This window comes from Limulus polyphemus, unplaced genomic scaffold, assembly GCF_000517525.1.
Source record: "Limulus polyphemus unplaced genomic scaffold, Limulus_polyphemus-2.1.2 Scaffold3929, whole genome shotgun sequence".
Taxonomy (NCBI): domain Eukaryota; kingdom Metazoa; phylum Arthropoda; class Merostomata; order Xiphosura; family Limulidae; genus Limulus; species Limulus polyphemus.
The window spans coordinates 70,233-83,373 of record NW_013669539.1 but is presented as its reverse complement, the minus strand read 5'-3'; the positions used below and the strand labels follow the sequence as shown (position 1 = coordinate 83,373).

The 13,141-nt window shown below is 32.9% G+C and overlaps 1 protein-coding gene across 1 annotated transcript in view; it reads left to right on the top strand.

The window, feature by feature from the left end:
- Window positions 1–12,564, top strand: part of LOC106470296 — a 35,197-nt gene extending 22,633 nt beyond the window's left edge. Inside the window, exons 3-7 of the mRNA XM_022398906.1 lie at window positions 631–666; window positions 2,501–2,584; window positions 6,283–6,354; window positions 11,828–11,940; window positions 12,318–12,564. Of these exons, the coding sequence (XP_022254614.1) occupies window positions 631–666; window positions 2,501–2,584; window positions 6,283–6,354; window positions 11,828–11,940; window positions 12,318–12,450 (438 nt within the window). The 3' untranslated portion in view covers window positions 12,451–12,564. The remainder of the gene's footprint in view (window positions 1–630; window positions 667–2,500; window positions 2,585–6,282; window positions 6,355–11,827; window positions 11,941–12,317) is intronic.
- Window positions 12,565–13,141: the final 577 nt, after the last annotated feature.

Here is a 13,141-nt window from a genome sequence, read left to right as displayed (position 1 = left end):
GGCAGGACAATGAGGAATAGTATTCTATATATGTCCACCAAGTTTCATCAAAACCCGATCGTTTTTGAATGAGTTATAGAGCAAACATAGCGTGAAAAATTAGTCCCATTGTTAACAAATAGGGATTTTTTTATGTTCTTTACCTTGATATTTGACCTTGACCCTAAAAAAAATAATGACTACTAAGTTGGGTCATAGTCCAAATCCATTCAGCCGTTTCCGAAAAATCCTGCTTTACACATACACACAAACAAACAAACACACGTTATAGTACTGCTAATACTAATGGTAGAATATACGAAAACACAATGAATCACTTTATAGTACTGCTAAAAGTTATTCTAACGATGAAACACAGTATGACTACTACTACAGTAATGAGCATGATTATTCTGAAGACGAAACATAATAGTAAGTATGACTACTACTGAGAACATAAAATATATAATTTTTAATATTTTATTTTACCAAGTACTTTTGTGTAACTTTTTGTTGTAAATCACGCCTTTGAAATCAATATATATATGTGTGTAGAAATTTTTGGTTAACTGGTTGATATTTTACAACATTTTGCCCGCAATTATATTACATACATTTTTGTGTATTATGAATATTTTTTTTCTTATCTAGAGGGCGTTCAGCGCTGATGGACCTAACAAGGAACAGGTAACAGTCAAAAGTACTTCGTCTCTTGGCTAATCGCTCGTCGAGAAAAGTTGCATATGTTTATTTTCAACCCCCGTTTACTAAAAGTATCAGAAAATAAAAAGAAAATTTAAGATGGCGCTCTTCTTCTCAATATAAAGTCACCGGTTTATTTTCAGAACATGAGGTTTGATATATTTTATTTTACAATATGAACGAAACATCAAGTGAAATCGTCGAGTGCAAGAATAAAATTCGTTATTTTTTCACACTCGTGTAGTCATAAAAAAAAAACAGGCCTAATTTACGTGGGCAGCAAGTTTCTTGAAAGAATGAGGAGTAACCTTATAAATTTTCAGAAATTGGCAAAGTTTGATTTAGGAAATCTCGAGGAGTATAAAATGGTAGTACCGTTCTTGATAAGTACAATTTTATTAGCGTTTGAAAAAAAATAAACCATTTTTGAAGTTAATTGCCACCGTTTTAAAGCACAACTTATATGACGATAATGTCTCAGTTGCACTATGAGAAAGTTTGTCTGTGAGATTTATAATACATTGGTCGATGTTATTCGTACTGTGTTTATATATTCTACAAAATACTGTAGACACATCTTTATCATACAACTTTGATATTCCAAGACAAAATACAGCTTAAGTAGTAAGTCTCAAGTTTAACGTTATTTCTACAACGAATGATATTCTGCCTCACTGAAGTAACTTCTTCTATACATTAGCTTTAGATGGCTTAGCATAGAAAACATAACCTAGTTAGTTTATATAGGTCAATTTAACGTAACTCAAACTAATTACGATACATAACTGTTCCCTTAAACATTTATATATGACATGATCATTAGTTTGATATCAAGTTATGGTAAATATCTACGATATATATTTCATGGTTGGATTTTAGGCTACTGCTTCAAACTACAATTAAAACATATACATTCAAAATGTCAGAGAATTAAAAAAAAAAATTAACACTGTATATTCTACATTAAATTTAAAGACTAATCATTTAATAAGTCTAGAAATAAACAGTAGTACGTTTTGAATGTAAGAAATTAATGTAATTGGTTATATGAGATAAATTATTAGTCTTTCTGTTTTATCAATTTGCAATTAAAATAACAATTATCTTTGTCGGTACATACTTGCAATATGATGAATATTTTCTTTGTTTAATAGAATATTTCGAAAGAATAAGTCTCACTTTATCAGGAAAACGTTAGGCTTTTGCAAAATGCATGTCTCAACACCAACTTTGATCTTTTAGTTTGTTAAGAAAAGTTTAAAATATTTGTCTCAACACCAACTTTGATCTTTTGGTTTGTTAAGAAAAATTTTAAATATTTGTTTCAACACTAACTTTGATCTTTTGGTTTGTTAAGAAAAGTTTAAAATATTTATCTCAACACCAACTTTGATCTTTGGGTCGGCTGTGTAAAATTTGAAATATCTATCTGAATATCATCTGGAAAACTTGGATCTGCCGAGGAAAATCTAAAATATCTATCTAAGTATTATTTGTTTTACAACATTTCGTTACATTAATAACTATTTCAACATCAAAGTAGAATATACTCGGATACCCAGTTTTAAGATGAAGTCGTAATAATAATAATACAGCCATTTGTGGTTATGTACATACTTTTAAAGTACGTATTAGTAACTAGGCATATTTTTACATTCAAAAACTGAGCTAGTTATGCTCTTAACTAACGATGCAGAAATTAAATATCTTATCAAAAGTTTGTCGTTTTCTTTACATGTTTTCGAACTGTCTTTACAGTTTCTCCCTGTTTAAGTAATTTTGAAAAAGGCTTAACCAAGTTCTTTTTTTCTTCTATCAGATAAAACCTGGTGGATTTGGACCTGTTGGACCTCTAAGATCTGTTGGTCTACCCGAGTTTGATAGCCAAAAGTCAGGTGGACGGGTGGGTAAAAGAAGTTCATACCATTGAATTACAAATTATGCGGACAACATATTCTGTTTTGTATTTTTTCTATCTGACAATTGAAAAATGTCCCACATCTTCTACTTTTACTGTTTGTAATAAAAAAGCAGTTGTAATTACTCAGTAACACTATAAAGTTGTTTCATGTCGAAGTTGACTTTTAAGCTGTTTTCTCATTCTAGATTCGATCATCTTATTAATATGAACTAGGAAATAAAAAGGTCTATGGTTATCAAGTCTAGCCTAAACTTTTGAGGTCGTGGTTATCAAGTCTAGCCTAAACTCTTGAGGTCGTGGTTATCAAGTCTAGCCTAAACTCTTGAGGTCTGTGGTTATCAAGTCTAGCCTAAACTCTTGAAGTCGTGGTTATCAAGTCTAGCCTAAATTCTTGAAGTCTGTGGTTATCAAGTCTAGCCTAAACTCTTGAGGTCTGTTGTTATCAAGTCTAGCCTAAACTCTTGAGGTCGTGGTTATCAAGTCTAGCCTAAACTCTTGAGGTCGAAAGTCCTATAGTAATAGTGTACAGACTATCCACTACGTGGCGCTTTACACCAAGTTGGGAATTTGACGTTACATTTTCAGCTCTTCATAACAGCTGGCATTTACACTGTAATATGTATATTTGGATTTTGTCACAAGGTTAAGAAAATATTCTTACGTTAAAAGCTAGTTTCTTCTGAACATAAAATTTCTTATAAAACAGAACACACGGAAAGTTCGTTCTTTTGTTTTACTGAGATAAATTGGCAGTGATGCAATTTATGTAAACTGGACTGTAAAAGTTTCTGTTGCTGACTAATGAAATATATCTTTTTTCTTTCACAAGCGAAGGAGTTTTGTAAAATGTCTGTACACGACTCTCTGGCTGTCATAACTTAACATGTGTTCCCTACATTTTCTTGTTCATTACACGATATAGGTTGAAATTATACATCGATTAATAATGGCTGGAGACGGCTTGAATGGGTAATGAAGAAAAACTTTAATATAACAGCAAATGTACAACGTTTCGACAAGGTTTTGTCATCAATCGAATTTGAATACATCGTTTGTTTATGCAAGTATTCTGAACCAATGAGAAACCTTAGCTTCCTTGGCCGACATCAGCTCGTGGTAATTCAGTTTAAACTACAACTAAAAGTTGCATTAACTTCAAAGCCCGCAACTGGTTATTATGTAAACGCTATAAAACAACCTAAATGGTGAGAGTATTTACTTTAAACATTGACTACAGATTTCAGATTAACTAACTCTGTTTCCGTATCTAGTGGCATTATAACTCCTGATTACGAGGTTTATGTAAGACACGTTCACGGGCCTGAAATGGAGAGCGCCTTTTTTTTATTCTTATGTTTATTGCGACAACGAGTCCTGAACCGTGAATCATCGGATTCACAGTCCGGGCAAGCTAACTACCTGGCCACGCCTGGCGTGCTAATGGGTGTAAAGGAGCCAACTATACGTCATTCAAAACTAGTCTTTGTACGTCGTTGAACACAAAGCTATATAATGGGCTATCTGTGCCGTGCCCACCAAGGGAATCGAAACCCAGTTTTTTTATCGTTACAAGCCTTCAGACCTGCTGGGGAAATGGATGAAACTAAAGTCAACTGAAATTCTATATGAAAAACTTGGACAAAGACGAAGCTTAAACTGATGAATCATTGATTATTTTAGAGAATTCTAGTTTGAGTCATACTCTTCAGCTTACAGAAGGAAGCTTGGAGTAGTATTTATTTGTATAACTCCAGCATTCTTTGAGTGAGAAGGTCTGTCGTTTTTTATAAATCTCACAAACATTAGGTTACACGTTACGCACATGAACCATCAGTGGGAGGAGGGGCTTTGTAATTTGTGATTCTTTGTAGAATACATAAAAAAGTAAAGAAATATAAACGATATTAAATAATATGAATTGTTTCGATGGGGATCTGTGGTTCGAGACTACAAATTTCAGCAAAGATACAATATAGAATTCAGAAAAGATGCAATATAGAATATAGAAAAGATGCAATATAGAATACAGAAAAGATGCAATATAGAATACAGAAAAGATGCAATATAGAATTCAGAAAAGATGCAATATAGAATATAGAAAAGATGCAATATAGAATACAGTAAAGATGCAATATAGAATACAGAAAAGATACAATATAGAATACAGAAAAGATGCAATATAGAATACAGCAAAGATACAATATAGAATACAGAAAAGATAAATATAGAATACAGAAAAGATGCAATATAGAATACAGTAAAGATGCAATATAGAATACAGAAAATATACGATACAGAATACAGAAAAGATACAATATAGAATATGATCATGATTCAGATATAAGATGAAATGTTCCAGAAAGTGTACATGGTTTAGGTATAATATATCGCTAGGGGGTTTGTGATTTGAAAAACTCTTACACGTTACAATAAAGGTCCGAGGTTTATGATACGTATATTAGAGGGCATATTTTCAATTAAGGTTTCAAGTATTCAAATATTAGTTTCAATCACATAGATTTTAACATTTAGATAAATTTTAGGGTGACAAAGAAAACCAAGGACTTAAAAAGCAACGTTGAATGAAATAAACATACCTATTTAATCTATTGAAGGCCCATCAACACGCTTTAGGTTATCTAAACCTACAGAAGGTTAATACTAGCTTGATTTCAATACAATTTATTAGACCGCCGGCCGGGACAGTAGGTTAATGCGAATTGGGCCTTCAAACCTACTTATTAGACTGTCTGGGCAGAAAGTTAATGCTAATTAGGCTTTGAAACCGACTCATTAGACTATTTGGACAGAAGGTTAATACTAATTAGGCTTTTGAACCAACTTATTAGACCATTTGGACAGAAGGTTAATTCTAATTAGGCTTTTGAACCAACTTATTAGACCATTTGGACAGAAGGTTAATACTAATTAGGCTTTTGAACCAACTTATTAGACCATTTGAACAGAAGGTTAATACTAATTAGGCTTTTGAACCAACTTATTAGACCATTTGGACAGAAGGTTAATACTAATTAGGCTTTTGAACCAACTTATTAGACCATTTGGACAGAAGGTTAATACTAATTAGGCTTTTGAACCAACTTATTAGACCATTTGGACAGAAGGTTAATATTAATTAGGCTTTTGAACCAACTTATTAGACCATTTGGACAGAAGGTTAATACTAATTAGGCTTTTGAACCAACTTATTAGACCATTTGGACAGAAGGTTAATACTAATTAGGCTTTTGAACCAACTTATTAGACCGCAATAGTCAACCCAATTTTAAATTATCACAGATTTCACCGTTGAGCGAAAAAAAACATGTCACTCCTTGTCAAGTAGAGTTCAATCCAATGACGATATTATACATATTAATTCTTATGTCAACATGATCTAATCCTATGTCACATTACAACAAGTAATACAGTGCCTCATTTCATAAGATAATGATAAACATGTACTTCAATGGAAGACTTTCCATACGTGGATATTTAATCTCGTAATACTTATTTTTGACAAGTTTAGTACGTCATGCTCTTCTGAACTATTATGGACTAGATCTTCATTTTCTCGCTACACATCAGGATCAAAATGTCAATGCTAGCAAGGTAAATATTGTTCACATTTTTGAACATGGTCATGGACCAATGACCCCTTCTCATTGGTTGTCTTCTAGGGAAATCTTGGTCTCTCAAGGTCCCGAGGGGAAATGAAAATCAAAGGGATAATGGATAGAAGAGGCAAAAAGGTCAGGATTTCTTACGTTTTCAAGAATTAAACAAAAAATTAAATAATGCGTGATGGAATGAATCATGTTTGTTATTGTTGTGTAAATTACTATCACAGGACACCAGAGTAAATTCCATTACTTCTTTCATGTTGGGAAAATGAGTTATATTCTATATATATTGATTAAATAGGTTGAAATAAGTATTTCAATACTGCAGAATACAAACAAACAGATCACTTAGTGATATTGGGTATAGTAAGGCTGCATTCAGAGGGAATATGTTAAAACACTTTTATAAAAAATAATTAACTGAAGCTGTTTAAAATCTCTCGATCTGTAGATAAAGCTCAAAGGGCTATCTATGCTCTGCCCACCATAAGTCCGCAAACATACCGCTGTGCCACTGGGGGGGGGGGGGTAATATAAATGTCACACCGTTTTTATTCTTATGTACAGAATGATAAAATAAAGGACTGGGTTGTATCTAAAGTATTGTTTGCTTCAATTGATGATTTATCCAATGAGAACGTGTCAAATATTTGGCTTGTTCGACGTGTAAGTGTACAATGAGCAACAGTAAAGGAGTTTAACTTGTGTAAAGAAAATGTGAAATATTAGGAGATTAGCTTTTATAATAAATAATTATGAGACATTTGGCCTCAACAACGAGTACGCGAGAAGGATTTAGTTTATACAGTTAATAAATGTTAAATCAAACATTTATCTCGTCTGATGAACACAAATGGCAAGGATTTAGGTTGTACAGTTAAAAACTCATTAAGTGATTTGACCTGTTCAACAAACGAACGTCGAGGGTTTAGTTTATACAATTAAAAAATGTCCAATCAGAGATTAAGCTTCTAGTTTATACAATTAAGAAATGTCCAATCAGAGATTAAACTTCTAGTTTATGCAATTAAGAAATGTCCAATCAGAGATTAAACTTCTAGTTTATGCAATTAAGAAATGTCCAATCAGAGATTAAGCTTCTAGTTTATACAATTAAGAAATGTCCAATCAGAGATTAAGGTTCTAGTTTATACAATTAACAAATGTCCAATCAGAGATTAAGCTTCTAATTTTAACAAATATTTTAGCTTATGATGAAACGTATCTAAGATTTATCTTGTACGAGGATGGATATATTTGGAACATAGTAACAGGATGATATTTATATTTTACGAATACTTTATCACACTGTCTTTTATTCGATTTGCTTATCGAATAGTAGCTTGATGAGAAGTAATCTGAATGTGTTACTCGGTCAAATTATTGATTAATTTCTATATTTCATACTACTGGTTTCGGGGTTTGTGATTTTTTTCTTGTTTTCTCTACACGTCCTATAAGATGCATCAGCAGAACCGTACATTCAGGTACAAACTTTCAAAAATAAAACTCAATGAATAAATTCTTTATTCCTGCCGATATCCCTCTCATTAACATCTACACTTTGGAATAGCATAATCTCAGCTAGTAAGGAGCTTTTCCTACTACATTTGCATGTAAATTCAATGGTATACAAGTCAGTAATAACTACGAACAGCCGGTTGGAGTCAAGATAAATTGGAAATGTGAATATACCACCGGAAATTGATTGCTTTGGAAAAGATATGTAACACCTCTTTCAGACGCAAGATATTCATATACTTTGATAGCCAAATATTTCTTCAGGTTGGGGATTTATAATTTCAAAGACAGGGATATCTCTTTTACTTAATTATATTAGAAAACAAAGGAATGTGGATCAATTTGGTAACAGAGGACCATCCAAAAAGAGACTTACAACAAGTCGTACCCCAGCTGTGGTAAGCAAAATGTAACGTCGTTTACCAACAAAAACCGTCCACAAACACACGGGTCAATTGAAAAAGCCGTCCACACACTCAGAAAAGATTTCTGTCTGGAATAGTGACACAAGTAATTTATACATACGCTGCTTCCACTACGTAGCCGTTCAACTGTTACATAATTCAAACAACTTGAGAATAAAAAGAGTATTCAAGTTACCAGACGCAGCGTCTATGAATTTCTGTGCGATCAGACTGTTGAAATGGGCACTGGAAAACCGTCGTCCTCGTACACTAATTGGATAACGGAAGGCAAACAGGAAGCCATGGTGTGTTTTTGGCGTGACAGCCTTATCCAATGGAAACTGTGCTACAGGGCTATAGTAGAAATGCACTGCAGTCAAATATTGCATGACCGAACGTAGCGACACAGATTGTCACGACGTGGTAAGACTCGAAAATATTTTTTTTAACGAATTCAACCTCTTGATTATAACTGACATTAGTCCCAAGAATAAATATAATAATATAAATATAAATATAAATTGACGAAGCATAATACAACAGATGACAGTTAGAAATATTGGGAGTATTTACAAAATACTACAGATAGTCTTCAAAAAGATGACAAGAAAAAATATTGTGAATATTGATAAAATATCCTAGATGTTCTTGAAACAAATTACAGGACGAAAATATTGGAATATTGACAAAATATTCCTGAAGCAGCTAATTAGCAAAACAGAAATTTCTAGTTATTCTTGAAACAAGTGAAAGACAGAAATATTCGGAATATTGAGAAAATATTTTAGACGTTCTTGCAACTGGTGAAAGGTATAAATATTGAGTGAATCCTGACGTAATAATTATTTAGAGATAATGGAATCACGTGTTCAACAGTATCCTGACGTAATAATTATCTAGGGATATTGGAACCACGTGCTCTACAATCGCTTGAGGTAATAGTTGGCTAGAAATATTGGAACCACGTGCTCTACAATCTCTTGAGGTAATAGTTGTCTAGAAATATTGAAACCACGTGCTCTACAGGTTCATGAAGTATTAGTTATTTAGGAATACTGGAATTACGTGCTCTAAAGGCTCGTGAAGTATTAATTGTCTAGAAATACTGGAATCACGTGCTCTAAAGGCTCATGAAGTATTAATTGTCTAGAAATATTGAAATCACGTGCTCTACTCTCTGGTAGCTTAATTAATGGTTATCTAGAAATATTAGGATCACAGAGGACGCAACTTGTTTAAAGTATGATTCAAAATGTGATTGAGATATATTCATCTAAAAGCACACACTGTATGGCTGCACACTAATGAAATTTAAACGTAAGGTGGAGACAATTCCTCGGTATTGGAAAATATGTCACTCTTCTCCATCTGAGTTGCCATTAAGTGATCACACACACATATATACTATAATCTCCGGACTTAAGGATTCTTAATATTGACATTCCATGCTCTATAGTGTCCGAGATGTAAAAACTGAGTGAGTTAATGTCAGACTTGCTCAAGTAGGTCGTGTACAAAGTTTGAAATAATGAATAAACTAAGTAACTGAATGATTAAAACATTTTAGAGTTTCGGGTATTAAATAATTTTGGGTTATTACAGTTTCGAGTATTAAATAATTTTGGGTTATTAGAGTTTCGGGTATTAAATAATTTTGGGTTATTACAGTTTCGGGTATTAAATAATTTTGGGTTATTACAGTTTCGGGTATTAAATAATTTTGGGTTATTATAGATCAGAACGAAGAACGTGCCCTGTAATTAACACAGACAATCAAATATACTATTCAAATTATTTTAATTAATAATGAATAGAATGTATTATTTTATCTGTTAGGTACCCTCGCTTAATGTTTGTTTGTAGTTAAGCACAAAGCTACACAATGGGTTCTGCCCACCACGGGTATCGAAACCCGGTTTCTAGCGTTGTAAGTCCGCAGACATGCCGCTGTGCCACCGGAGGGCGGCACCCTCGCTGTGAACAATATTTTCGGCCATGAACTCAATAACATCTCACGATGTTCGGCCAGCCACGGAAGACTTAAGATTGTTCTAAATCCATATAATAAGTTAATAACCACTATAATAAAATGAAAACTAGCACAATGTAGAGTAATCATTATAATAAGGTAATAAACATAAAAATAAAATTGACTTTTGAAATTGACTGTATAATTTCATATATTCATACAGTTTATACAACGAAATATAATTAGGTCCACTGAAAAATAAGCCAGAAATGTTGTACAAAAGTTAAATAACAAGAAAAAACTTACACCTTCATTGGATTAAATTAAAGAAAATGAACAATATAATTGATGTGTTACCATGAATTGATGATATAAATGACTGATGGAAACTATCAAACAAAATCACGTTTAAAACTTTTCTGAAGTTTTAGTGTTTTCTCTGTAGAAACTTGTATTGACTAGCATTATAAAGTAAACGTATTTTGTAAGTATACATTAAAGCATAGTAGCACCGATCATTGAACAGAAATAACCCAAAATTATTTAATACCCGAAACTCTAATAACCCCAAAATTATTTAATACTCGAAACTGTTTAGGTAGCTTGATTTGATCCGAAATTAATATTAATAGAACAAACTTAAAAACAAACAAGTGTAATGTGAAACATTTTTATATTATTCCATAATACAGTCGCCCTTTCAGCCGTGGGGGCGTTATAATGTGACGGTCAATCCCACTATTCGTTGGTAAAAGATTAGAGTTGGCGGTTGGTGGTGATGACTAGCTGCCTTCCCTCTAGTCTTACACTGCTAAATTAGGGACGGCTAGCACAGATAGCCCTCGTGTAGCTTTGCGCGAAATTCAAAAACAAACAAACCATAATAGAATGTTATATTAAAATAATTTTGGAGTCCCACTATGTCGTTACAGTCCATTTTTTGTGTCCACTCATGCTCTGTTTACGACTGTGCATTTTGACAATACTCCCGAACCACAGTTTCCTTTGCAAAAGCCTCTGTCGTAATCCTGCTTGCTTTTTACAAGACATCTAGTATACGAGAACAACAGTTTCCTAGCGCCCGTTTCAACAGTCCAATTGTAGAGAAATTCATGGGCACTGCGTCCAGCAACTTGATCAGTATGTCTTTGTATGGCATAGCATGATCACCCGCTTAATCTTTCAATTGCTTGAGGTATGCAAGGGTTGAATAAACATGTACATGTGGCTTTTGTTGCTTTTCCAGACGGAGATTCTTTTTGATTGTGTTGCATACTTTTGGTTAGGTCAAGTGGACGGCTTTTGTCACTGACCTGTGTGTTCGGGTACGACTTGTTGCAGGTCTCTCTCTCTGGATGGACCTAGTGATCCAAGTTGATCCATATTTCTTTGTTTTACAATACCATTAAGTTCAAGGAATATCCACATCTTGAAAATCCTAAGTTACCGATCTGAGTGTATGAATATTGTGTGTCTGAAAGGGCTGTTACAAATCCTTCCCAAAAGCGATCAATTTTCGGTGGCATTACACTATCTACGAAACGCTAAATAATGTCATAAAGTAGTTCTGAAAGATGCCGTTCAACCGCGACTTTATACCGACTGTAATTGTCACGTGACTCGATTTACATAATAAAAAAAACATTTTGTCATAACGTACCCAACTCTTTGTATAAGTAAAATGATATATGTATTTTTGAAAAATTAGCAAAAACGAGACCGACACAGAAAACTTCCTGGTCGTAGTCATCCAGTGTCAGGATCAAAAGGGGATGTACCATCGCCTGAAGACGAGAAGCTATTCGAATTTCTAGTCGGAGGGTAAGTAATAAAAAAAAATAATAAATTTTCGCAATTTTCATTGAATTTGAAAAGTAAGATTAGGAATGAAACATAAATAACTCACACTTCGTGGTTAATTTATTGTGTGCTAAAGACGGTAGGAATTGACACCAGCAAAACAAAAATATATATGTAACCTCATATCACGAAACCTGAAGTAAACAGGATAAATAACCGCATCATTAGGTTGTTCCAATTCTAACCAAAAATTACAGACAAACCTGCAGCGTGAGGATATGCAACTTATATAGGACATCAACACGTTCTGACAGTGTTGTATAAAAATAGTAAAATCGTAATGTGTACAGTATCAGGCTGTGCAGACTAAAATATACGATTTTTTTTATCTCTTTCAGTGACGTGAAGCACAATAAAGGTGACACAAAATGGAGTCTCAGTTTCGGCGTTTTTTATTTCTTTAAAAACAGACTACTTCACCACCTCCAGCTTAAAATAAAAAGTAATATCATGATCATCAGTAAAACGTAATCAACCAAAAAAATAATCAGCCCTAAAATATCATGATCATCAGTAAAACGTAATTAACCAAAAAAAAATACAGCCCTAAAATATCATGATCATCAGTAAAACGTAATCAACCAAAAAAAGTTGTTGTTGTTGATTACATTTTACTGATGACTGTAATATTTTAGGGTCTGGTTTCTTTTTTTGGTTTGTATTACGTTTTACTGATGATCATGATATTTTAGGGCTGTAAAACCGTTACAGTCATCTTCATGTTCTAGACGAAGATCGTAGACTTCTCCTGAAGATGTAAAAATCGACGAAATTTATGTAATAATTTATTTTTTTCGTTGATTTCTTTGTATCGGAAAACTCCATTATTATCTTTGTCTATTGTTCTTACGAACTTGTTATACCCTAAACTGCAAATAAAGAACTGGATTAATATCTAATGTAACTATCACGACAAGAAATAATTATTATTTATAGATTTTGTAAAATTTGAAGAAATCGTAAACTGACGTGATTTTGGTGTCGTTTATATTTGTATTATGGTTGTAAAATAGATATAAACTAGATAACGAAATATAAACGTATAAATATATAAATACAATTACCTCAAAAATATCCTCTAATATATATTGTTACGTCTCCGTTTGTTAATTAACTTTCCGTAACTTCGACGAAACTTTAGCGACACTAGTCCTTACTTAAT